A 26,352-nucleotide genomic window follows, 5' to 3' on the forward strand; every position below is an offset into this window, starting at 1 on the left:
CTCACATCAGATAGTCCTGTGAGCAGGATGCTGTGAGCAGGTTTTCCTCCCCGTGGGCCAGCACAGAGAGAGGGCACTTCCTGGCTGCATGTGCCATTAACTTGAAAAACCCAGGCTGGCAAGTCAAGCCTGCAATCAGCAGGGCTCTGAGGATCAAAAGTGTGGCAGTATGACCTTGTTCAAGTCCGTGTGGCTGTTTTTTCAGTCTCTCAGACCCTCATGGTTTTGTGCTCTCTGGAGGGAGGCAGGAACAGGGGGTCACTATCCCATCTGCTGATCTGTTCTCCCTAGGACAATCCAGGCAGGTTTCTGTGGCTTGTTCACCAAACTTCCCTCATTTTAGCCATTTGTTGGCTCACCTCTGCGCGTCAGTGCTCAGTCCTGGGAGGAGTATTGCTCTGGAAGCATCTGAGCAGGGGGAAGTTCCCTGTGGACAGCTGGCCTTGAAACCTGCCAGTGAAAGCCAGGGGATTAGGCATGGACTCACCACTTGGCCCTCATGGACAGCATAGCTGGCTGCTGAGCCACACATGAACTGACCAAGAGGTAGATGCTGCTCTGGATGGAGAATGGCACCTTCGAGCCCACCAATGAGCTTCTGAACATCCTTTCTGCTTCCTCTTGCCAAACAACTGCAGCTAAGGGTGCTCTTCAGGAGCTTCTGGAGCACAAAAGTGTGGAGGTGCTGCTGAGGCAAGAAAAATGAAAAAGGAATGGAAGAGGGAAAGAGAAAGCTGGGAATGTAAGGCTGTGTTGTGACGAGAAAGGTGTGAAGGGCTGTGCCCCTTGCCTCCATGTGCCCAAAAGGACATGAGCAAAGGCAGAAGGTCCATATGAGCTCCATGTTCCCTGGCATTGAGGCCGGGTGCTGTGAAGAAGAGGTCCCCTCGAGTCCAGGTGAATTTGAAGGATGCTGTCCAGGGACTCCCATGCTCCTTGCCTCTGCTTTGAGGTAGAACTCTACATTTGAACCAGACACAAATCTATACCCAAGCATGGGAAAGGCATGGCTCATGCAGAGCGATTTTGCCTGCAGCATGAAGGGGACTGGAGGTCCAAGGGAAGGGAAGCAGAGTATCAGAGAAAGCAGCAGCCAGAGCAACCCGGAGAGAAGCATTGTGCTCCTGAGTCAGTGCCATGAGGTCTCAGACTTGCCCCAGAGCTGCTGCCCCCTCCACTGCTGTTCCTTCTTCTTTCTTGTACATGATCCTGTTGCTCATCAGCATCCCGCTCTGTCTCACCCACTCCTCCTTGCCTCTCACTCTCCTCCGCTGGGCCTGTCTGCATGCTCTCCATTAAGAGCTGATGGAATAGAAACACCAACAGAAATGTGCTAATGCTGCCACTGTTCCTGCTGTCACACTGTGCGTCACTGTCACTGCAAGCAAAGATCATCAAATGTTTCTATTTGCAAGTTCCGCCTCTTTCCTTGCTGCCCTGTCCCCCCAAAGCCCATGGACTCTGGGGTACCCAGGGGTAGAGTCCCCCATCCCAGAAACAAGCTCCGACTCTCCTTTATGGCCTGGAACCTGAAGGCATCATTTCTCTGCTCTCAGGCCGCCCCCATCGTTCTCCCCACTCCTTCTTTTCTTTTGCGTTATCCTCCAGCACTCATTGCCTCCTCTCCTCCCTTTCTCTTCCCTTCAGCACCTGCATGACCTGTACAAACCCTGGTGCCCATGTCCTGGTTGGGGCTCCTCTGTGACAGCCAAACCCCATTTCCCCCCATGATAGTGTACGTCAGGGTTCTCTTTTCAAAGTGATGGCAGTGGTGGTCTGAGGCCAGGGATAGTTTTTGCTCCCTGTGGCACATGCTGACCCAGCTCCATGCTGGCTCTGGGAGATGCCAACACCAAGATGCTTTCTCTTCCTGTGGATCCAAGTGGCACTGAGTCCCAAGAGGATCGCAGTCCCTAGCCCAGCTCTCTCCAGGCTTTCTTAGGAGAGTTCTGGGAATCTGAAAGCAAAAATAGAGAGCAGGGAGACCTTTTCATTGTGCCAAGAAACTCCAAGGCCCTACACCTGTGGCACTGGGGGGCTGAGCGTCTTGCCTTAGAACATCACGGGAGGGAGGGAGCTGGGACACAGCCCCACGTAGATGCTCGTGATTGTGTGCATTGGGATAAAACTGTCAGCTTGAACATCAGCCTGTCTAATAAAACCTGGTATTTCCCAAACACACTCCCTGGGGATGCTTGTTGTATTTCTACTGGTGGTGTGGTGCCGGGAGTGGGATGTCCGAGGGAGTGCAGCTGCAGGGAGTGAGGCAGGAGCTCCCACCTCCTTCCCTGCACCCCAGCCTCCTACCCATCCCTGCACAGGACCTGCTGGCCATACCTGAGCCATTTGGTTGCTTTTTCCAACCTGGCTTCCTGAGCCATAGGCACAAAGGAGCAGGGTGACCCCCAGCTCCTTTACTTTGTGCTCCAGGGCAGCATGATCTCTCCTGGTGCGACAGATTATTGCTCCCAGTCACACCAGGAGATGCTCTTTTTTGTGTGCTCCCCCTCTTCCTCCTCCCCTCCCAGAGGCCCCTGCCATGAGAAAAAAACCATCCCTTCCCTCGTCCCTGAGGGACCAGCACGAAGCCAGCTCTGATTCACCCACAGTGGCTGCGGCACAAAGCCCTGGGGAGAAGTGGGAGCCGCAGGGTGGCCAAGCGCTGACAGCCATGGGGCTGAGTCACGGCTGGGGGCCCACGCGCCGCGGCAGGCACAGTGCCCGTGACTCAGCCTCGCTGGCAGCACTGCGCACCTTGGCGGTGAGGTGGGCTGCAGCACGTGGGGATGCTCTGCACTGTGGCTGCTTCGCCTCCCTCCAGTTTTGCATTGCATCCTGCCTGCCCTGACTGCTGCTCTGGGGAGAGCCCTGCAGGGATGCCCTGGCTGAAAGTTGCCTCTGTGCTTTCCCAGGTGGCAAAAGCACCCAGGCAGGCAGGAGCTGTCCTGCAAACCAGAGCCTGCACAGCACCTGGTTCTGGGTCTGCAGTGGAGGGCAGGGGACTGGGGACCACAGTGGAGAGCAGGGGATTGGGAACCATGGCAGCGGGCAGGGATCTGGGGATCACTGTGGAGAACAGGGGGTTGAGGACCATGGTGATCAGGAGGGGCTCTCACCAGTCACCCATCGTGAGGTGGATGGAGGCACCATCCTACTGAAGGACAAGGGTCATGCCAACTGCCTATTATAACCCTACTGCCTGGCCTGTCTGCCTGTCTGTCTTTCCAACTATCTGTCTCAGTAATCAGAGAAGATTGTTCCAAGAAAGCTGGAAGAGGAGAAGGAATGTCTCGCTTGGCCATGGCTTCCTTTGGAAAGTCTGGAAAAACCGTGGCATCCCGACATGTGTGAAGGTCTGCCTGGCGAGCAGCACATTTTCTTTCCAAAGCTGCTGTAAAGATGTGAATCATGAGCCGGTAACACTCCTGGCAGATCGAAAACTGATTCCACTGAGACGTGGTGCTGGCAGCAGCTCTGCTCCATCTCTTGGATGGAAAAGACAATATTTCTCTTAGAGTCATCATGGGGAAGAGCCACTGGTGCTGCCGAGAGCTCAGTGGTGGCTGGGTCCTTCCTGTGCCCAGGGTGTTCCCACCAAAGGGGGCCTTGAGCAGATTTCCCAAAGGTCTCCCAAAGCTGACAGTGGCATTACCAATATTCAAACACAAGCCCAGAGGTTTACGACCCCCTCTGGTTGCCCTTCATAACCTCAACTCTTTGGTGGCATCTCTGCATTTCAGGGATGAAAATATCCAATATTCCAGTGCCTCATTTGCAACATGGTTTTCCAGGCACCACACTGCATGTTGCAGGGAAAGACAAGGTGGGGACCATCCGTGTCCAGCCTGTCCCCTGCTGAACCCATGTATCCAATGCCAGGGCCAAAACCCCTCCAAACCTTGCACCTGAAATGCCCTGTGCTGCAACTGGAAGACCCCAGTGGACGTGGCATCTCAGGTTGTCCAGAGAAGCTGTGGCTGCCCCATCCCTGGCAGCCAGGTTGGACAGGGCTTGGAGCAATCTGAGATCCAGCATATTTCAGCCAGCCTGCAGGGAGTTGAAATTATCCAAGCAGCCCTTTGGGGCAGGAGGAGAGAAAATGGAACACAGGAGGGTGAGCTGGTGGTGAGCTTCCTTGTGACTTTCCAGTGCCATTTGCCTGAAGATGGGAATTGATGGGGCTGAGCATGTGAACCAAGCACTCCCGGGGCACGGAACGCTGCCGGGTGCTTCCTGGTAGCTGTGATTAATTGTTGTTAATATTAAATTCAGCACATCTATGCAGGATAGAGAAGTGCTTAGGCAGAAGCCCAGCTCCTGTCCTACCTGTCATTAAAAAACATTAAAAAACATTGCAATTAAGCCACAGTGGAAGGAAATCTGAGTAAAAGCGGCTTCAGCTTTCCACAGACATCTGTGTCCCACTGTTTCCTCTTCATCTGGCAGAGCTGCTTCTGTTTTCCCTCCTCTCATGACCCGTACACTGCTTTTTCTCCTTTATCCTGCCTGCAGCTCCCAGCAACGGGAGTTTGAACGGGGAGGAAAGGAGCCCCAGCTGCCTCTGACCCACTGCAACTGATGGAAATCTTATGTCGGCTGCAGCTGCAGCCCCAATCCCGGCCAAAATCAAGGCTGTACTTGTTCACCTCGTTGGTCACTGATGTCCTTAGTTGCTCTTTTGCAGCCAGCACCAGGTGCAGGCTGTACCTGGTCAAAGCAAAATGCTGAAGCTCTGGCAGGGAGGGGAGTTGTCAGGGAAGCTGGGTACATGAGTACAGCAGGCCCCAGTAAAATCAATAGTGGAGCTCCTCCACTCACCAGGCTGCCAGGCACAGGGTGCCCCCAGTACCTGCTCACACCATGATGAGTAGTGCTGGGCCCTGTGGAAACACTGAAGAGGTGCCCAGGTCCCAGGCCAGTGCTGCCAAAGAGCCAGCCATGGCTACGGCAGCCCCAAGGTCTGCAGCAGAGCTGTGCTCACAAGTGTGGTCGTGGGGCAAAGCAGAACAGGGTTCGTTGCATCCCAGGACAGGGTCTCCATAGTACTGCCTGCCTGGGTTATTCTGGCTGCAATTCTTTCCTGGTGAAGGTAAAGGCAGGATACTATGGGCTTGCAATGGGTCAGCCTTTGCCAGAGGACACCGAGAGGAGCCACGGCAGCAGGGCTAAAAGGGGACCCTCCTCTGCCTCTCCCCAGGTACTGACAGGATGGCAACATGATCAGAAGCAGCGCTGAAAATCTAGGGAATGCCTGGAATGACAGATGGGAGCGGCAGCAATGCAGAGCCAGGTATGCCAACTGCAGCAGGTTAGTACAGCATGGCCAGCATCTCTGTCCCTTCCGCAGTAGGTCCTTAAAGCCCTGATGTTGCCCAGCGAAAGGCCAAAGAGCCTAGATAAGGCTTAGAGTGAGGGAGCTGGAGATAAAAACAGGCAGCAAGGAAAAATAAGCCCTGTGGCATGTACAATACTGGTGCCAGGAATACTGCATTGAAAATATTAGGCTGAGTGTGAGAATGATCATGTGAGAAGCATCCTCAGAGGCAAAGCTGGCTTTTTAGAGCCATGCAGGAAGCTGGGTCAATTGGAGGATCAGGATGGATGGGGAGGGAGCACAAAGCATGCTGCCGACATTCAGGTAAATCTGGGACTCTGGGACATGGCAGGTGGTGATGGCGAGCAATGAGTCTGGGGTGAAATGCAGGGGACAGCGGGAATACCCTGGCTTTACTCGGTGCTGGACAACAAAGAGCAACAGCAGCAGAGGGGCCAGGGCTCCAGCTGTGTCCATGGGCTCTGCTGATGCAGCAGAGAAGGGAAATATTTTGCCAGGACCACAGTGCCAATGAATGGCTTTTCTTTTCACCCTCCCCCGCTTGCAAACATCATTGTCCTCTACATAAACACAAAATGCCCTGATGTGAGTGTGCTCAATGGCAGTTTGCTTTCTGCACAGAAACAGTGGGACTGCAGTTTGCAGAGGTGATTTATTCCTGTTTCAGGGATGCTTTGCAGCAGGTACAATATACTCCCAAGATATAAAAGAAATAGATGGAAAAAAAATAAAAATTATATGAAAATCTGTTTTTCCCGATCAGTTGCTTCTTATTGATGAGGAGAAACCTTTCAGTCTCAGCTAGTGTCCAAACATACTTTTTTTAGCTGTGATACATGTTAGAAAGTGGAAAGAAATTCAGGCAATGCCATCCTATGAGCAGTAGATTCAAAATACATAAAGGTGTTGTTTTGGTTTTTGTTTCTTTATGGGGCTTTTTAATAGCTGCTGCTTAAGTTTCATGGCCCAGTACTGTGATTCGGCACAACAAAAGCTCCTATTCACCTGAGGGAGCAGGTCTGAGACCATCTGAGGAATCTTAATTCCTGAATTTCTAACCTTTTTTTTCCCTACTATGAAGAATCTCAATAAGCCAATTACAGAGATCTCAACATAGTGCCAGTTTTTTGATAACAAATGCTCAGGTTTAAGCTCCGCTCCGTAAACACTCAGGCGCATACTTATACCTACAGGTGTGAAAAATCCCATGCAGGTCAGCAAAACCAATCACGGATATAAAGCTAAGTGCATGTGGAAAGTGTCTGCAGGATCGAGGCCAGGGCTGCAAAACAGTTTAAGCTATAATCTTCCATTTTTGTTAGTTTCTTGACAAATTTTGGCTGTGGGCTGGGAATCCTTCCTGGTTTGCTGAGCCAAAGGTGATTTTTCTCCCCAGGCAGTCTGAGCAAAACCCATCGCCCTGAGTTTAAATTGTTGGGCTTTAAAAAACACCTTTCCCACTGAGGACAGTCTGCCCTTTCAGTTTAGAGTGCTCAACATTGACACCAATTGTGTGTGACACCAATGAAGCTAATTAAAGACAGTATTTGCTGTACATTGTAGTCCTCCAACGCTACAGTCCAGTAGGGTTGGCTGCTTTTGCTAAATAAAACTGAGCTCTTCCTACATGGCAGCAACACTAAATACAACATTTACAGTCTACTAAGAGGTTTCTTCAGCCCTGCTTGACTCTCCTTACTTTCTGTAAGATTTCAGGCTTTAAAAAAGGGAGATCTTTTGGACTGAGGTGTTTTACAGCTTTGAGATGCTGCACAGCAGGAGACGGATGGGGCAGCCCAGCCATCCCAGAACACCCCTGCCAAGCATCCTTAGGCACTGGGACCATCCTTTATTCCTACAAAAGGGGTGTTCTCTTTTCAGCCTAATAGATAATTTAACTAAGACCTTAGCCCCAAAACTCCACGTGTTCATTGTCTTGCACAATGCTGAGTGGTGTAGAAATGGTGGGCTCCAGGAAGAAACCACCTGAAGCTCTGTTCTGCGAGAGACAGAGACATCCACCTACTAAATCGTTGCTACTGTGCGCCATCTTGCTGGGAAAAATTCAAGGCAGAGAGTCCATGTTGCTCAAATTTCCATGGGTAGTGAAGCATGCTGCCCACAAGATGCATTGTGGGATAGTTTGCAGCCTTGCTGAGGCTAGGAAGACAATCTCTCTGACACCCATGCCTGCATTTCTGGCTTGTAAGAAGAGGTTTGAGGCTTTAGCAAAGTGAATGCACTTGGTGCCTCCTGGTCTACGCAGCCTGCTGTAAAGGTGAGACAGGACAGGATGAAAAATGGAGTTAAAAATCAACACATCTCAATTCAAGACAAACTGCCTTTAAAAGAATATGGCATGTGCCTGGACTTTGAACCAAACACAGTGAGAAAAGGAGGTGAGTGATCCAGATTAAGGGCAGTTCCTTTGTTAAGAGCTGAAATGGCCAGATAAAAAATAACACATGGCAATCATTGTTTGGGTTATAATAAAATGGAATTTAATAAATATGTATTACAACCATAAAAGAGGAATAGAATATTTTCCCTGCTCTTCCAGATAATCAAACCTGAGAAAGGAATTGGAATGAGGATGGTAAAAGAGGGAAAATGGGCAGACAGGAGAATCCCACTGAGCACAATGAATCTGCTTCTCAGACCCCATTTTCTTGTTTATAGCTGGAGTCTTTTCTCTCTGTAACACACACCTCTGCCTCCTGAAACCACTGCAGGGATCTGCAGGAGCGTGTAACATCCTCCAGTGATCCTCACAGCGGACCAGGTCTGGTTATGAAAGACAGAGGCCTTGAGAGAGGCACGAGTACACCAGTCAGCCACTGGCACTGCACACTTGCTACACACCAACGCAATGGCACATCCCTGCTGCCACACGGCATGTCCTGTCACTGCAGGGAGAGGTTGTGTTTGCTGCCTTGCTGAAACATCAGCTGAAGATGGTAGAAAAGGGCTTTTCTAGTATGTTTTTAATAGATTTTTAAATATATATTTTCAGCCATGCTTCAGCTTTGTAGCTTATTCCTGAGCAGGTTCTCCAGGCACCCAGGAGTTTAGTCTCAATAACCAAGATGTTTTGACTAAACACATAAGACACACAATCTGCTCGTTGGTTTGTTTGTTTGGACTGAATAAATACTGAGAACCAATTCCAGCTCTTTGTTTTGTTTTCTAAGTGTTCTAGGAAATAATTTCCCAAATTAACATACAATATGTGGGACAGATATGTGGTGACAAGAGGGGGTCACATATAGGAGCACAGCAGCCAATTCCATCTGCACCAAATTCCCTCTTTGAGATATCTTTTGGTTAATAATGCATCTCTCTGAATCTACCGAAACATAACCTCTGAGCAGGTCTCACAGGTATAAATCATGCAGAGCCTCTGAAAGCTGCAGCCTGGAGGAAAACTTTGCTGGGAATGGCTGAAAAGCCTATGATAGGTTATGGCTTTTTCTGACTGTGTCATTAGGAGTTTAGCTCAGGCCATGAAGCATGGGGGTCATTTGATTTTTGCTTATCAAGTGTGAATGCGGTATCCCATCACCCCATTCAAGGAGATTCCAGGTTTACAGAAGGATTAGGGCATCATCCCTAAATCAGTCCACAAACAGCAGAATCCAGACCTGAGCTACTTCACTTTTTATTCCCATACCATACCACAGTTGTCAGGGCAGTTAACACAGGTAAAGATGGCTAGGAGATACAATAGCTATCTCTGCCAAAGTGAGTGCATTTGTGTTTTCAGAACCATTTTCTTCCCATCTTGTTCCCTGGAAACAGAACTGGGCACGTGGCAGAATCATGCATTCAGTCTCCGTTTTAAACATGAGTGTTTGGAAGGCATTCACTGCTCCTTTTGCACTCATGGTCCACCGATAGCACCGCAAAAGTCCTAAATACTCTGGAAGCATAAAGCTTTGAGAGTTTGAGAGTGTTAAAAATGCTAACATGAACGTAATGTTTTTGTGATTTTTAAGTACTTGATTCTGAAGCTCCAACAATAATCTTTTACTGCAGCCTTTCCTTTGTGAAGTGTAAATAAAATCTTTCAGTCATAAAGTGAGAAGTCAGTAGCAACTGGTTTAGAATGACATCAGTTTTTAATGACTACAAATGCTAAATATATCACCTAGCAGTAGGATTAGTAGACTGCATTGGGCCTCCCCCATTTCAGTCACCACACTAATGTAACAGGGGGCTCTGGTTTGGGTAGTGGGGGTCATCTATATTCCTAGAGAGCATCAGTGTTGCCATCATGCAGGTGAAATCTCAGGTCTAGCTGAGAAGGATGCTCTCTTCTGCCCTTTCTGGGGGGAAAAAAGAGAAGATCACAAAAAATCTGGTATTACTGAGTTGGGTTATTTTTTAAAATGATTCTGGCTCCCACAGCACAGAATAACAGATTTGTAGCTAAAATACACTGTGACAGCCTGAGCCAGGGAAGGAGAAAGTGAATCTATTCAGGGATGTGGTCGGGAACACTCAGCTCGAACAGCTCTCACCAGACCCACTCCCAGCTCAGAAGCGCTGGTGTCATCTTTCTGTCACACATCAACTGAGACAAGGGATCAAGTCACAACAATGCCACAGCAATTCTCTTAACCCCAGAAACCTAATTTTAAAGAGGGCTTGGTGAACGCACAGCAAATGTTTCACTATGCTTTACATTGTGTAATTCCTTGTGGCGGTTACAATCCCCCAGCTAGGGTTTTCTGTGGATTTGCAGCAGGTCTTTTTTCCAAACCTGTGGCGTGTGCACAGGATGACTGCATAAGCCTGTAATTGTGCCAGTAAATTCTCATCTCCACCTCTTTTCACTTGAATAATCCAAAACATTAGATATACAATGTGCTGGAATTTGCAATTGTACTGTTGTAAAAATCAGAAAATGGTAAAATCACGTTGCAACCCTCACACCCATTGCAGAAATGACAGTTTTTCCAAATCTCTACCTTTTCCTCCATAGTACCACAGGAAAATCCCATGCCGTGGGTCACCCTAGAAGGAGACTTGCCTGCATGGTTATGTAAATTGTTTAGTTCTGAATAGTTAGCCTGGTTTAGAACAATTTAGTTATGAGAGTCTGTCCTGGGTTCAGCAGTAGCAGTCATTTTTCCCCTTCTTGGTAGCTGGTGCAGTGCAGTGTTTTGACTTTCAGCTTGGGAACAGAGCTGATAGTAATGTTTTGGTTTGGCCAAGGACTTTGTGAGCCTCATGCTCTGCCAGGGAGGAGGGGAGGCCAGGAGGAAGCAGAGACAGGACACCTGACCCAAACTGACCAAAGAGGTATTCCATACCACAGCACGTCATGCCCAGGATGTAACTGGGAGTTAGCCGGAAGGACTGGGAGACTGCAGGGTTGGAGGAGGTATCGGTCAGAGCTTGGTCGGGCTGGGGGGGCGAGTTATCAGTCGGCTGCTGGTGAGATGATGTATTCTCTTCCCTTGTTATTTCCTTTATCATTATTATCATTGGTGGTAGCAGTAGTGATTTGTGTTATACCTTAGTTACTAAACTGTTCTCATCTCAACCCGTGGGAGTTGCATTCTTTTCGATTCTCCTCTCTGTCCCTCCGAGAGCAGGGGGAGGGCAAGAAAGGGGGGGAAGTGAGCGAACGAATTACCTGACTGGGTTTAAACCACGACAGGGTCCTTTTGCTGCTCCCCTTCCCATCAGGACCTTCCCACAGATACTGCAATATGAGGACAGGTTGTCTAAATATGGGAGCTCTGAGAACAGAATAGAAAGGTTTTGTTTTCTGTTTATCCAAAGCATTGACTTAATACACTGTATTTTTCAAGATTACATCAGCCGTGATATTGTGCAGGTAAAGGAGCATGTACCAGACCTTCATGGTGAGATGTGAGCAGGTTCATTGTGGCACAGAACAGCACGTGGGCATCCAGCCATTCTTTCGGAGAAAACAGAGGAGAAGTTTCCAGAGAAAGTAAAATACATCTGGACTTTCCCCAAGGCAAAGGGTGTTTTCCTTCCCCTCAGCCTGGTAGTGGCGTCATCTCTCATGTGCTCAGGGTTCAAAAGGGATTACTGTTTTTTTGTTTGCCCATCAGGACAACCCACTCTTTATGGAAGGTAGAGCTATTTCAGAGGACTTCTAACAGAAAGTGCCAGCAGCAGTCCTTTGCTTGGAGCAGGAAGAGTGTGAGACCTGCAGCACGTGTGGAGGGAAAACCAGGAGCATTCCTGGCAAGGTGGCACAAAACAAGTATCTGCTTGACATGTTCCTGAGACTTTATTTTTAACAGGTGCTGTTCTGCGGGATGCTAAAAATTACTGGTGCTAAATCTGCAAGATCAAAAGCTGAGCAACTCGAGCAGGGGAGAACGGGAGAACTAATACTCTGATTATTTTTCTACTTCTTGTCCTGACTTGAGCCACAGAAACTCCTCCCTAATTTATATCACATCGGGACTACTTTTACATGCCTTTTCACTGCCTTCCACCTACTCATGGAAGTCCTGATGATGACTTGACAGTGTCACTTCCCACTACTTGACTGCAACTGGTGGTCATTTGCACTGTTTTTGCCATTTCATGCTGTGCTATGGAGCAGAGTTACAGCATGGCAGCAAGAGTTACTAGACTCTACTTTGGGAATCGTGGATGAGTACCACTGCAGGTGATCTCCAGTCAGTGTTTTATAGCTTTCACCCTGTCTTCTTGCCATCATTTCTTAAAAGCTTAAAACTTCACTTTTGCCTGGGTGTAGTCTCCCTATTTTCAACGTCCTGAGAAGCTGCAAGTAGGTGCACTGGGAGCTTGTGCTGGGCTGGATGATATAAACAACTGCCACTTGTAGAGTGCTCCTGCTGTTTATTCCTTAGTGCTTCCACACCCAGACATTCATAGCAATATTAATGCTCACATTTCAAGTAAGAAAATGCCTTCCTGCCTTTCCTTCTTTTCTTTTTAAAGAAGAGTGTCATGCAAGTTCCTCCAATGGGTGTTCATAGTCACCAGAGCAGGTTAGATGCGGCTGTATCTGCAGACAACAGTGGTGCTTCCTGTCTTCGGAAAGGGCACTAGTTTCTATTTCAGGCTTTGCTGACTCGAGGGTGAGGTACCCGAGCTGATTCAGCAGCTTGGCAAGCCCAGAACTTCTGGTTATGAATGGAATGAACAATAAATTTCAAGTTTGTCTTCATCTTACCAAAACGTATATTTGAGTGAAGCCACCTCCTGGTGGCAGACATTTCACCAAGTAAGTGGTAGACTCTGCATTGCTTTCAGTGTAAAAGGCCACACAAATGAGACAGCCATAAAGACTGACAGTAAAATCCTGATCCCATGGGAGCCAAGGATTCCTGCTCAGGTTTTATCCTCCCTCTTGAGGTCCAAGTCACATGAAAGGATCTTCTGCTGCTTACTTGCTTATTTTATCTGCTCATCTGGGATTTAAAATGGTGTCAGTAACATGAATAATCTGAACTGCAATTTCAGAAGCATGAAAACACAGAACACAAAACAAACCTGGCTGCCCTGAGGAAGTGAGGAGAATGCACCACTTACTCAGATCCTGTGGTTTCAAAGAGACGTCAAAGATAATCCTTGTGCTCTTCTTTCATGGAAAGGTGAAATAAGAATCATGACACTTCTCTGATTTTAAAAGCCATGAGGGAGTATCGATCCTCCAAAGTATTTTCTAATGTTTACCTGGTAGTCTTTAAACAGAAGTCAGAATTTGTTGGTTTTACACCAATAACGTGAATACGTTCACCTAGAGGTTACCAGGATTCAAACTAAAGCTCATAACGAATGCTGCACATCAGCAAGGATGCAGAAGTTTGTCAGAAAGGGAGATCCTGCTATTTATTAAGGTAAGAAAGTAAGGAATGGGCCATTTGGGCTGTCTCCCTTGAGCCTTTCCGACCATGGATGGACTAAATAGGTTTCAATGTATTTTTCTCCAGTATTTATGCTGTTTCCAGAGCCAGACAGGATCAACTTCCATGACGTCTGTTAGTTTTCCTTTGACAGCATACAATAAAACCCACAGATTTCTAAAGAGCATCCCTCCTCCCAGCTACACCAGCATTATCACAGGCTGTTGTTCCAGCCAGCAGTTTCCATGCCATATTCTTCCACCTTGTGAAGGCGGTTTGTTAAGTCTAAAAGTGGGTTGTCACATTTCAGAACCCCCATAAATAATTTTGCACAGCTCCACTAGGTAAGCCATGCAATACAATATTATGAATATCAAACAAAAGCTAATCATTACAGCTGACAAAAGCTTCACCTCTTAGAAAGGAAGTAAATTCAACTCTATTAATATGTATACTTAGCAGCACAAAAAGATATGTGCAAGTAAGATACGCATTTGCCCAGCTATTGCACTGTAAAATATTTCCTCTAACTCAGTCTCTGAGAAAGGAAAGCAGTCACAGAGTATTTTGGATGGGCAGTCAGAGTTCTCTTCAGGAAAACAGCACAACCCAGGTCTACCAGGTAGTAAAATGAACCTGGGACTCAAAACTGATACAGCATGGTAGTTCTTGCTCCACCAAGATTTGCAAATGGAGGTTGCTGTGAATGTGACCAAGAGGAAGCATCTTCCTTAGAGGATGCTGCAAACATTGCCCACTCAGATGCTGCCTTAGAGGGACACACTGATTGTGTTTACATGCCGTGGGGTTAAACTCCTCCGGATGAAAACAAATCAGAAGGCAGGGTAGGAAATAACGGACACAACTTCAGACCACTTCTTGCCCTCTAAGACAAATTTTATTCATACTTGAAATAAATACAAGCATCACAGGCATTTCTTGATTACTGCTTACATATATTTAACCTGCTTCTTGAATTCAGTGGAGAAAAATCTTCATGATAAAAGCAAAGTGAAAGAAAAATGTCCAGAGTATAACACTCAATTAAAACTTCAGGAGGCAGCACTAGGTCTTTCCCAGCCTGTGCAGAGCTAACAGGAGTGTTCTCTCTCCTGCATACACACTGTATGTTTCCACAGAACTTGGTAATGACAGAAAATGACTGGGCTGGTTAGTGTAGAGGGACTCTTTCACCCAAAAGATCAAGAGGAGGAGCAGGATGGGAGTCTACAAGTAACAAATGTAGTGGGAGCTTCCTTGGGGGAGCAAGGATTCTGAACAGTCTCGGCATCACAATCTGAAGCTTACTAAGGAAGAGTATTAACAAGTCAGATGTCTCCTTCAGACCCATTTCACTGTCCTTCGAACCAGTAAATGAAAGCTGGAAAAGAGAAGACTGCTTCATCAGTGGAGATCAAAAGCAGTCTCTGACTAGTAGCCAGACAAAATTTGGGATCATGTGGGTCACTCAGTTAAAACTTGTGATGTAGTCAATACCTTTGATGGGATTCTGTTTATTTTAAGAACATACAAAGTCTGCTTTATTGAGCACAGGGGGAACAAGACACACTTCTCTTGCTTCCCAGCCTGAGCTTTGTTTCTGCTCGTCCTGTCTCCTGCACACATGTACCTCCATGCCTTTTCATACAGATGAAAAGCGTTGCTTTCATCTGTATGAATACAGGGAAAAGATACGAGCAGGCTCTCTCCTCAGACTGTGTGAGCAGACTCATTGTCAGTGCAGCATGCAGGCAGCTGAACCACCTCCTCCCTGTGCTTACTTACTGTTGTACACATACCAGCCACTGCCCAACAGCTGTATTCTGAAGGGAGGTATGATCCACAATCTTGCATCTGCATTTTAGATGAAAATTGAATTAAAGTCTACCCAAGCAAGGTTCAGTAATAAACACCAGTTTGAAGGACCTCAACTTTTATGACACTCTGGGCAAAGGATGTTTGACTTATATACCGCCCAGGCACCCTAAATAACCCAGAACCAAAAGAACCAAATGAAATCATAATTTTGTTGATACCAGAGGAAAAACTTGTATCTTCAACTAGAAGTAAATGTACCCTGGTGTTCTTTTCAATGACATCCTGATTTGTTGAGAAATCCCCTGTTCCCCCTTCCCCCAGCCCCCCCCCCCATTTTAGCTCTTTGCAGTTTCTGTCTTATTTGGGGGGGTGTTAAGGTAATGCAGCTGACTCAGGCTGGCTACTGAATAAGGGTATAGTAAGCAATAACAACAACAACCTAAAAAGTCAATACTATCATAAAACAATGATAAAAGAATTAATGCTGGAATGTTAGTACCTCTTACATCTCAAAGTTCAAATCACCCCATCTCTACCACAGCATAAATCTTACAGTTTACATATAAAAGTTTTTTGTTAAAAAAGGTAGTTTTACCTTAAATTCTTTGCCATAGAGGCAAACTCCCCTTTTTTCCTTTTCCTCCCCAATTTCTACAGTATCTTTGAACCTTTGCAAGCTGTCACATTTATTTAATTCTCCAGATTAAATAAACTCATCATCTTTTAAAAAATAAAAAATGTAACTTAAAGAACATTTAGATGATTCAATAAAAAGATTGCAAAGAAGTCTTAGTAAATTTATCAATTAATAGCCAAGCCTGGAAGTCCATCCATGCTTTCTGCTCTGTCAGCTAAGCGATTTCTTTCTTCCTAACAGTGTTTTTGTAAGAGCAGCATGGTAAGCAGCACTTGCTATAAAATATTGATTAGCCGAGCCATTAGTTGGAATTCAAGAGACAGCTGTGTCATAGTGAACCCAAACCAATTATTGCTAGTGTTTTTTTTCAATATGCTATAGATTTTTTCAATTTTTTATGGATTTTTTTTTTCGTAGAATCATGGAATGGTTTGGGTTGGAAAGGACCTCCAAGATCATTTAGTTCCAACCCCCCTGCCATGGTCAGGGACACCTTCCACTTGATGAGGTTGCTCCAAGCACTCTCCAGCCTGGCCTTGAACACTGCCAGGGATGTGGCAGTCACAAGTTCTCTGGGCAACCTGTGCCAGTGCCTCACCACCCTCGCAGGGAAGAACTTCTTCCTAATATCTAATCTGAATCTCCCATCTGTCAGTTTAAAGCCATTCTTCTTTGTCCCGCCACTACAGATCCTTGTAAAAAGTCCCTCTGCAGATTTCTTCTTGGCCCCTTTAGGCACTGGAAGCTGCTCTAAGGTCTCCCCAAGCTCTCTCAGCCTGTCTCCAGAGCAGAGCTGCTCCAGCCCTCTGAGCGTCTTTGTGGCTTCTTCTGGACTTGCTCCAGCAGGTCCATGCCGTCCTTATGTTTGGGGCCACCAGAGTATGTCAGGAAACACGAAGTTCTCCAAATCATCATAATAAAGCCACATTTTACAGCATGGTTACTGCACAATGAGGAATATCTTTACAAAGGAAATGGGGGAAAATGCACATTTCAGTTCCAATATCTGTGTGACCACGTGTTTTCTATTACTGTCTGAGAAGAGTGCGTTTTACTAAAAGGTGTTGGCTTCTGAGGGTAAGGGGCTCACTGCTGGGTAAAAAGCACTGCTGAAGGACGGGTGGCTGGCAAGCGGCCAGTCGGGAAAGGCTCACCCGGAAAACAGCAAATGGGATTGAAGGAAGCAGGAGCTGCAGCAGGAAGAAACCAGACAAGCACCAGAGCAGGGGCTAAGAGGGTCAGGATGAGGAGAAGATGGGGGGATCGAGGGTTTGGATGTTAACATCACCTGTGAGCAGGGGTAAGAAGTGGAGAGCTGGGAAGAGGGTGGGAAAAAGCTGAAGCAAGCGCAAGGAGAAACCCTGTGAAGGAGGGAGAGATACGGGCCATCTGGTAGGAAGAGATAATGAAATTGAGGGAGCGGTGCAGGCGAGATAGCGTCAGTTATAAACAAGCTAAGAAAGAGGAGAGGAGAAAAATAACTCAGCAAGTTTCCAGCAGGCTTCGGGGATGCGGAAAGGTTGAATTGTTTGCTAAAGTGCATGTTGTTTGCGCATGGCAAATGTCAGCCCTGCCAACGGCGGCGGCTCCCCGGCCCCCCCTGAACAAACACGGCCCTGAGGCGGTTGGGGACCCGCCTGGGGTGACCCGTCCTGAGGGTAAAGAGGGCGGCCCTGGGGAGAAGGACGGACCCTGCGGGACCCGCCCGGCCCCAGCCTCCGGTTCCGCCGCACCGTCCCGTCACTGTCAGCCCTTCCCTGCCCGCGGCGAGGGAGCGTCGCTGCCCCACGGAGGAGTAACTCACTCACACTCACACACCCGCTGCGGCGACAGGGGTGCGCCAGGGGGGCTGCGGGGACCGGCCCCCGCCCGCGCCCCTCAGGCCGGGAAGAGGGCGGGCGGGCGGGAAGGCAGAGAAAGAGAGAGTGAGGGGGGATTGTGTGTTTGTGTGTGTGTGTGTGTGTGTGTGTGTGTGTGTGTGTGTGTTTGTGTGTGTGTGTGTGTGTGTGTGTGTGTGTGTGTGTGTGTGTGTGTGTGTGTGTGTGTGTGTGTGTGTGTGTGTGTGTGTGTGTGTGTGTGCGCGCGCGCGCGCTCCTGCCGCGGCGCCGTGCCCCATTGGCCGGCGGGGGCGCGCGCCTGTAGCCCCCCGTGAGAAAGATGGTGGCGGCCCGCGCCTGAGCACGTCCCCGTCCTTCGCCTCTCTCGGCGGCGCGCAGCGGGCGGGCCGGCCCCCGGCAGGGCACGGAGCTCCCCGCGGCGGCGCGGCACCACCCGCCGGGAGGGGTGACAGGGCAGCCCTGAGGCAGGCCAGGAGAAGGCGGCTGCGGAACCCCTCGCCGGCGGCTGAGGGGCGCCGCAGGGGCTCTCGCTCTCTCGCCCGGGCGCTGCCCTCGGCGGCAGGAAAGCGTGGGGCAGCTGCGGGCCCCAGGCCCCGTTGGAGGGGAGGGCTGCGGGGGCGCGGTCGTCGGTGCCGTCCCGGCAGGGCGGGTGCGGGAGGGAGGCGGCGCGGCTGGAGCCAGCCCCTTGGCGGCGGTCGTGAGGGGAGCGCTGCCCGGCGGGCGCGGGAGGAAGCCGCGGCCAGCTGCAGCCGACATGGAGGAGCGGTCCCCTCCCGGCCGGGGCCCGGCGTCCCCCCCGCGGGACTGAGCTCCTCGGAGGGGCTGCGGGAGCGGGGCCAGCGGCGGGCGGCAGCCCCAGCCTGGCCGGCAGAGGCGTGCGAGGCGGGGGGACTATGTGGGGCTGCCCGCGCCCTAGCGCGCTGTGTGCCGAGCCCGGCGAGCGGCGGAACGCCGCTCCGCTGCCCGGCCGCCCCTCCGCGCAGGCGGCGGTGCCGGCGGGAGGAGACTAGAGGCAGCTCTCCGAGGAGCCCGGTGGCTTCCCCAGCGCGAGAGACCCAACTCCTGAGCGGGCTCTTCAGGAGGAATTGACAACATGGCTTCCCCACCGCACCAGCAGCTGCTGCATCACCACAGCACCGAGGTGAGCTGCGACTCCAGCGGGGACAGCAACAGCGTGACGGTGAAAATCAACCCCAAGCAGCACCAGGGCTGCTCCTCTTCCAAGCACTGCAAGTACAGCATCTCCTCCAGCTGCAGCTCCGGGGAGTCGGGGGCCACCCGCCGCGCCGGTGGAGGTGGCGGCAGTGTACCCGGCCTTCGCCGGCAGAAGAAGCTGCCTCAGCTCTTCGAGAGGGCCTCTTCCAAGTGGTGGAACCCCAAGTTCGACTCCAACAACCTGGAGGAGGCTTGCATGGAGAGATGCTTCCCGCAGACCCAGCGGAGGTTTCGCTATGCCCTTTTCTACATTGGTGTGGCCTGCATACTCTGGGGCATTTACTTTGGCGTACACATGAGAGAGAAACAGATTGTTTTCATGGTGCCGGCTCTGTGCTTCCTCTTGGTATGTGTAGGCTTTTTTGCATTCACTTTCACCAAGACTTATGCCCGCCATTATGTATGGACTTCGCTGATACTCACCCTCCTGGTTTTTGCTTTGACCCTCGCTCCGCAGTTCCAGGCTCTGAAACCTATCTCAGGAAGTGGTGACATGTCCAATCAGACTCCCCCGGCAGATCCCACAGACACTTGTCTTTCTCAAGTAGGCAGTTTTTCTATGTGTATTGAAGTGCTCTTGTTGCTTTACACAGTGATGCACTTACCCTTGTATTTAAGCTTGTTTCTGGGACTGTCGTACTCGGTCCTCTTCGAGACCTTTGGTTATCATTTCCGTGATGAGAACTGTTTTGCACCTCCCGGGGCTGGTGCTGTTTACTTGGATCTGTTGAGTAAAGCCTTCCTGCACATCTGCATCCATGCCATTGGTATCCATTTATTTATAATGTCTGAAGTCAGATCGAGAAGCACATTCCTGAAAGTGGGGCAGTCCATCATGCATGGCAAAGACTTAGAAGTGGAAAAAGCCCTGAAAGAGAGGATGATTCATTCTGTTATGCCAAGAATAATAGCCGATGACTTAATGAAGCAGGGGGATGATGAAAGTGAGAACTCCATCAAACGTCATTCCACCTCAAGCCCCAAAAACAGGAAGAAGAAGCCTTCCATACAGAAAACCCCCATCATATTCCGTCCTTTTAAGATGCAGCAGATAGAGCAGGTGAGCATTTTGTTTGCAGATATTGTTGGCTTCACGAAAATGAGTGCCAATAAATCTGCCCATGCTCTGGTGGGGCTCCTGAACGACCTCTTTGGACGTTTTGATCGTCTGTGTGAGGACACTAAATGTGAGAAGATAAGCACTTTGGGAGACTGTTACTACTGTGTAGCTGGCTGCCCAGAGCCCCGGGCAGATCATGCTTACTGCTGCATCGAGATGGGCTTAGGAATGATTAAAGCCATTGAGCAGTTTTGCCAAGAGAAGAAAGAAATGGTGAACATGCGTGTCGGTGTTCATACCGGAACAGTTCTGTGTGGCATTTTGGGAATGAGGAGATTCAAGTTTGATGTGTGGTCCAATGATGTCAATTTGGCCAATCTGATGGAGCAGCTCGGGGTGGCTGGAAAAGTCCATATTTCGGAAGCTACTGCGAAGTACTTGGATGATCGTTATGAAATGGAGGATGGAAAGGTGATTGAGCGAGTTGGTCAGAGCGTGGTAGCTGACCAGTTAAAAGGTACCTGCTTTTATTTTATGCTCAGTCTTTTTATTTCATTTTATGAGAGATTATATTTTCCCTAGCACTTGATCTATGCTTGCTGACTTGCAAATTGAACGTGTTTCACGCTTAACTCCATGTGCTGGTGATCACAAACACCATGGGAGTTATGGAATAAAAGATGCCACAGAGATAAGCATGAAAGATCTTCTGGGGTACTCAAAATCCACTTAGACTTTAAAGCTCCTTACCGATCCTTGTGAGAGTATCGTCTCATAGGGAGGAGAAGGTTAATGTGTTTGCTGTCTGCAAGAGGTTTTTGTTTCACTGTTGTGTGTCATCCTTTAATTCAGTAAGTAAACTTGTTAATTGGCTTCATGTGCCATACATAGAGCATATGTGTTTTGCAAAATTATGTGTATCTGTGAAAAGTTCTTTTTGGCATTGGGAGAGTTGGGACTGTGAAGGCATTTGGGAAATATGACAGCTGGATTCACAGAAAGAAATGAGCACTGTAGATTTGGCAGTTTGATACAGCAAGTTGTTACAGTTCGAAGTTGGGCTGGAAAAAGTTACTCAGGTGGCTCAGTGAGCTGGCAGAGGCTCTCATTGCAGCTCGAAGGACTTAGGGATGAAACTACAAATTTGCCTTTTGGAAGAGAAAATGAGGGATCCTTTGGTTCCCCTCATGGCTTGTGTACTGGTCTGATTTTCATTTTTCTGTGGAGTGTTCATTCTGAAATGAAACCCTTGACTGCTTTCTAACAGCTCTGAGAAGCGCGTGCAGGAGAATTGTTCATGCTGAGGGTTTAATTGTCTCTTTAGTAAAAGCTGTGTCTCTTCTGTGCTGTGCCTTTGTCTGGCGGAGCTATGGTTCTCTGCAGTGCCTGTAGCCCAGGGTGGGGAGCAGCCAAATCAAAATGGGAATGAAATGTGTCACAAAACCATTTATAAATGTGCCCCTTATTTATAAAGTAATCCTGCAAAACAGAGTGGAAGAAACTGAAGGAGTCACAGGATGGTGCTTTGGTGGGGGGGAAGGAGATGTTTGTTGCAACAAATACAAAACGAGGCCAGGATGGTTGTAGAAAGGTCAGTGAGTAAGGACGGAGGGGGGAGTATTGCAAAACAGTGTGGAAGCAGCAGTGGCAAGCGGCTCGCCTGTGGCAGGCGGCTCGCCTGTGGCAGGTGCTTATTCTGATATGACACAAATACTTATTTTTGGTGAGCTGGCTGTCTGCATGCGTATGGCAGTGGGGCTGAAATGAGAGGCTCATGGGGAGGAAAAAATATCGATAGTGACATTGGTGGCTGGAAGGCATAGGACTGAAGCAGATGTGTGTCCCTGGGCTTTGGCTTTCTGTTGAGCTTCTAAAACTACAAATCAGTTAATTTTTTTGAAAATTGTTGTCACTCATGTATTACAGTGTGCTTTTAAGAAAAAAGGATCAGATGTAATCTCTCCTTTACCCTAAGCTGAGTCTTGTTGTTCTAGTGGAAATAAATGCAATAGGTTGTAGAGAAACAACCCTGGGATATTTCCCTCTTCCACCTACCTTTACAGTCAGCTGCAGCATGAAGGCTGTGTTGTAGCAGCACATCAAATTAAGTATTTTTGCTAAATTTATAACTGCACTCAATTAGTCACAAAACAACATGAACTTCTTTGTGGAGACTGATGATACTGCTCTTAAATATTTTATTTGTTTATATTTTCCAGGAGATCACAGTAGCACTGTGTAGAGCAATCCTGTCCCATGCCAAGAGTGGGGTTTTTTTCCATGGTCTTTCTGAGACATTTGTTCTGTCCTTGTTCGTATTAATTGTGAAAGAGCATAGTTTGCCATCTCTCATCAGTACAGGGGTTTGGGTTTTGCAGCTTTGAATACCTTTCACAGGTCTGGCTTTAGCCAGGGCACTACAGACAACAAACTGAAACGCCATCTAAATAAGATGAAGTATGTTGGGCTGACCTTTTAATGCTCTCTTTTTACCCTGAAACCTAGCTATGAAAGCAACCGGAGCATGTGGTAAGAGTTAGTTTAACGAGGAACATGGGTTGGGTTGTTTTTTTTTTCACCCTTTCCTTTCTGTCTTTTGTTGTGGAGCTGTAATTAGCTTCCATTTCTTATCAATGTCTTAATATAGTTACAGAAATCAGCATCTGTGTGGGTTTGTAAACCAAGCAGAGCTCTGCTGTGACAGCCTCTTATCTGTGCCACATGTAGTCCCTTTCCCTCCCATGTCCAGACCCTCAGGGGCACATGGTGGGTGCTGCAGGGTTGCCCATTTTTTCTTGTTTCCTCAGTGCTTTGTTCCACAGTCAAATTCCTTGGATGATAGATAAACAGCATCAGGGAAGGAAAGAAAAAGAAGGCACTGGTAAAAGCAATGTAACAGCATTGCCACAGGCTGGCATCTAGAACCTGCTGCAAGGGAGGGTTTTGTTAAGGAGCAGCTCTGAGATTTAATAGAGTAAACTGAGATTTAATTGATTAATTGTCCTCTGACAAGCACCTGCTCAGGTTTGTGAAGGGAGGTGCTGTTAGGAAGCTTTACTTGCCTGTTTTCCCTGAGAATTCGTTGATAGTAGTGATAGAGAAGAGGAAGTTTGTTGTGGTTTTTTAATTATGTCATACATCGTACTCTTTTCAAATATGAAAGTGCTGTGGAGATAACAGACATGAGCTTTGTTTCCCTACTGGTACTTCACTTCTCAGCTTCCTTTCAACCTTTGGTATTTTAATGATATCCTATTTTTTATGTTGTATGTCTAGTATATTATCTCTTAATTGGCTGAGCTGCCAGGGTAGCTGTAGCTGTCTTCTGAGGCTAAGGCACCGTGATCAAGTAAACTCTTTATAGAGGAGAATCGGAGGTGCTGAGCACTTGGTGCCCATATTATGCACATTTCAGGGTTTTTACCCAAGGCTACTTCTGGACTGAGTCTTTGAACAAAAGTACCCCCATTATTGGAGCACATCAGGCATCCTCCTGGACCAAGTCTTTTGGCTCAGCTCACCCAGAAGGAATCCAGGCACAGCTCTACAGTGCGCACCAAAGCAGGGTGCATTGGAGTGAATTGGGCAAATGGCTTCAGAACAGTGCTCGCCGTTCCATCTGACATACTAATGTAGAGGTCCCATGAGTTGTCTTAGTACTGCTCTCCTTGGTTTTTGGAATAGATGAGACAAAACTAAGTTTCCCTCTCACTGTGCTGCTTTGTGGTTTACTGAAATCTTAGGATTTCTTCCTTTGCTTCCTCCTTTGCTTCCTTGGGTCCTTATTGCATGAAGTGAGGCCCTGGTATGTCCCCTTCTGTTTCTGACTTTTGAACTATGGTGTCTAAAACAAACTGACAAAGAGAGCAAGCCTGTGATGACCCTACAGTGGTTTTGCCTGTTTTAAGATTGCTTAGGCCATCTCTTTTCACTGCACTTAATCCCCTTGCATGTGAGGGGAGCGCAGGAGAGCGAAGTTGTTTGATATCTGCAGGCAACCCTAGAGAGCAGTTCAGTTTTATCTTTCATAATACTTTTGCAACAGAATTCTTTTTCTGTTTTCTTGTTGAGCTTCCTAGCAAGTAAATTTATTAAAGACTATGAGATGCTGAGAGTCACAGAATACACTATATATAATACGTTAACATATCCCTTCTGATTTCTGGAGTCTGAGATCTCAGGATACAAAAAGTTCTGCTTATGGAAATACTTCTGTTTTGCTGTGTTCTTTTGGGTTGTTTGCATTTCTCTTTCTTGTTACTTAGGAGGTCACGATATTGCTATTTGTCAGCCAGTAACAATTCCAGAAATACCAGGGTCACCAGCATCTTTTTTTTTTTTGAGTGCTCAAAGTACATAAGCCTGTTGGGGCAAGAAGGCTTTGTCTGTGTTTATAGAGTATAGCACAGTGGAACCATGATTTCATTTGGGGCGTTTGTATGTACGCTGGTGCTTAAGTAAGAGTCATTGTTATTAAAATTCCTGTTAAAGTAATTCCCAAACTTTCAGCAACAAGACACCTCCTTGTTTGGTTTGCCTCAAGGAATTGCTTTATCACTGAATTTCTGTTTTAGGCCCTTGAAGATACAGACATGCTTTTCTCTCTGGTTTTGTTGTTTGTTTCATCATGGAAGAAAGGTTCATGGCTCTTGTACCCTCTATCACGTGACTAATCAAAGTGGTCAATGGCTTCAGAGGCAAGGCCAGCTTTCATAGCCCTTACTGCATTGAAGTCCACCAGCTCATCTGGGGCAACCAGTGGCTGTTCCTCCTAAAGCCTATCAAAGATTTGCAGGATACTGTGTTGTCTTTCACTATGCTCCATATTGTGTTAAATGTCTGCTTTACTTTTATTAAACTTTTTTTTTTTTAATCAAGCAAATCAAAGTCACCATTTGGCTCAATATTGAAACCTCTTAATGTAAGTTAGGGCTATTATTTCTCCATAAATAGCCTAACTCTATATATGGTGGCAGACTGTAACCCATATGGTGGTCTTCCCTAGGCAGACCATGAGATACAGCTCCGCTAGGTGCCTTGATACCCTGCTGCTGCTTCAAGTTTGGGTTATTAGGGAATACAGTGTAGTGTTGCTGAAAGACAGAAGTCACAGGCAAGGTTGTGAAGAGAGAAGTCATTGATTCCTTTTTTTTTTTTTTTCTTCCCTTCCTCCTCTCTGCAGCCAGTCAGAAGCAGACCACAATTACAGCCTGGTAGCAGTGAGGTCTTCCCTGCCTGTCCCATCTTTCTGTCTCTTACTAGACCTGTTCACAGAGGGCCTGTAGCTGTTGTGTGTTTCTGGAAGTTCACAGGTAGATGAAAGATAAGATGAAAGCTATCCTTAGCTTTTTGAGCCCAGCCTGCTGGGTGTAGTATAAATGTATAAGGCTTGTGCCAGCGGGATGGCTCTGCAGAGAGCTGTGCACAGATTCAGCTTTGCTCTGTGGCTTGGCTGAGATCAGCTTTAGTCTGTAACTAATGTGTGTTTTTGGGGTGAGTGCAGGAGGTTAGGGTGCTTGTCTTGTGTCTTGCCAGCTGTTGTGAGGTTTTCCTATTCAACCTCTGGTTTCATCATGTTCAATAAATATAAATCTTTAGATACATGCTTTTTATGTTTATTGAGCTCATTTGTGACAGACATTGTAATTCTGGATTTCATGTGTTCTGATACTAATTTGAGGGTCAGGCAGCAGCTGATAGAACCAAGTAAGCATGTGTGTGTATTTCCACTTTCCCACAAAATGAAACTCCCAGTACTGAGAGACAGAAGATGTTAGTGACTAGTCGGTTTATCTATCTTACATAATCCAACCTCTTAACACTGTTACTGAGGTGTAGTGGTTCATGATCTTATTTTCAAGTGTGAGCCTGGAAATAAAATACCATCCACAGGTTGACTTCACTCCTGTTTTCAAAAAATGAAAAATACTCAGTGACAGATAAAGAATTATAATTAGAGGTAATTTGCATGAAGATGTATTGCCAGAAAGAAGTAAATTCAACATTGATTTAACATCTTGATGTGATCTGTAATTTCACCATGTAATAGCAAAAAGAAAAGGAGGTAAGTAGTGACTGTAGTTGCTCAACCTGGTTCTTGTCAAGTCATCATATGGTGAAGATGTTTCATAGCTATAAACAAAAGAAAGAACTTTGTAGGGAAACCTAATGATTATTGAGCTTTCTAAATATTTTACATGATGTGATGACATGATTTTTCCTGAAAGTAAACCTATGTACTTGTGTGTTAGTGCTGATCAGCTTTACTGCGAGGTAGGTTCTGTGACCTCTGCAGGAAGTCCAGAGGTTCTCCAAATTTTGAGGAAGATTTATTGTGTTGCTCTTGGTTTTATTTGTGCAAGACCAAGTAGAAAAATATCTCAATTAAAATGTATTCACACCTAAGCTGTTTTTATTATTTAAGGAAAACTTAGATGTTGGGTTTTGAGGCTTTGAATTTCAATCATGTACTTCAGGGCTAATTTGACAGCACACAGTGAAAAATAATTTAGAAGCATAGTTAGTATCTGTGGAAGATTCTCCACTTTGGACAGGATGGAGACTGACAATGTTCTTTGTTTAGCAGT

At 47.3% G+C, this 26,352-nt stretch overlaps 1 protein-coding gene and 1 long non-coding RNA gene across 5 annotated transcripts in view; one reads left to right on the top strand and one right to left on the bottom strand.

Annotated features, from left to right (window-relative positions):
* Positions 1-14,073: 14,073 nt before the first annotated feature.
* LOC134172431 (uncharacterized) lies at positions 14,074-17,333 on the bottom strand. The gene is made up of 3 exons (XR_009967915.1): positions 16,807-17,333; positions 14,983-15,051; positions 14,074-14,578 (listed from the first exon to the last, which is right to left on the bottom strand). It is a non-coding gene; the product is annotated as an uncharacterized LOC134172431 (long non-coding RNA).
* An 881-nt stretch (positions 17,334-18,214) lies between these two features.
* ADCY9 (adenylate cyclase 9) overlaps positions 18,215-26,352 on the top strand; it is an 87,818-nt gene continuing 79,680 nt past the window's right edge. For all 4 annotated transcript variants that reach the window (XM_062635542.1, XM_062635546.1, XM_062635555.1 and 1 more), the window contains exon 1: positions 18,215-20,282. In XM_062635542.1, coding sequence (XP_062491526.1) covers positions 18,584-20,282 — 1,699 coding nt within the window. In that variant the 5' untranslated portion in view covers positions 18,215-18,583. The remainder of the gene's footprint in view (positions 20,283-26,352) is intronic.

Source organism: Pezoporus occidentalis, unplaced genomic scaffold (assembly GCF_034315485.1).
Source record: "Pezoporus occidentalis ecotype Australia unplaced genomic scaffold, CSIRO_AGI_Poc_V1 ctg113, whole genome shotgun sequence".
In the NCBI taxonomy this organism is placed as follows: domain Eukaryota; kingdom Metazoa; phylum Chordata; class Aves; order Psittaciformes; family Psittacidae; genus Pezoporus; species Pezoporus occidentalis.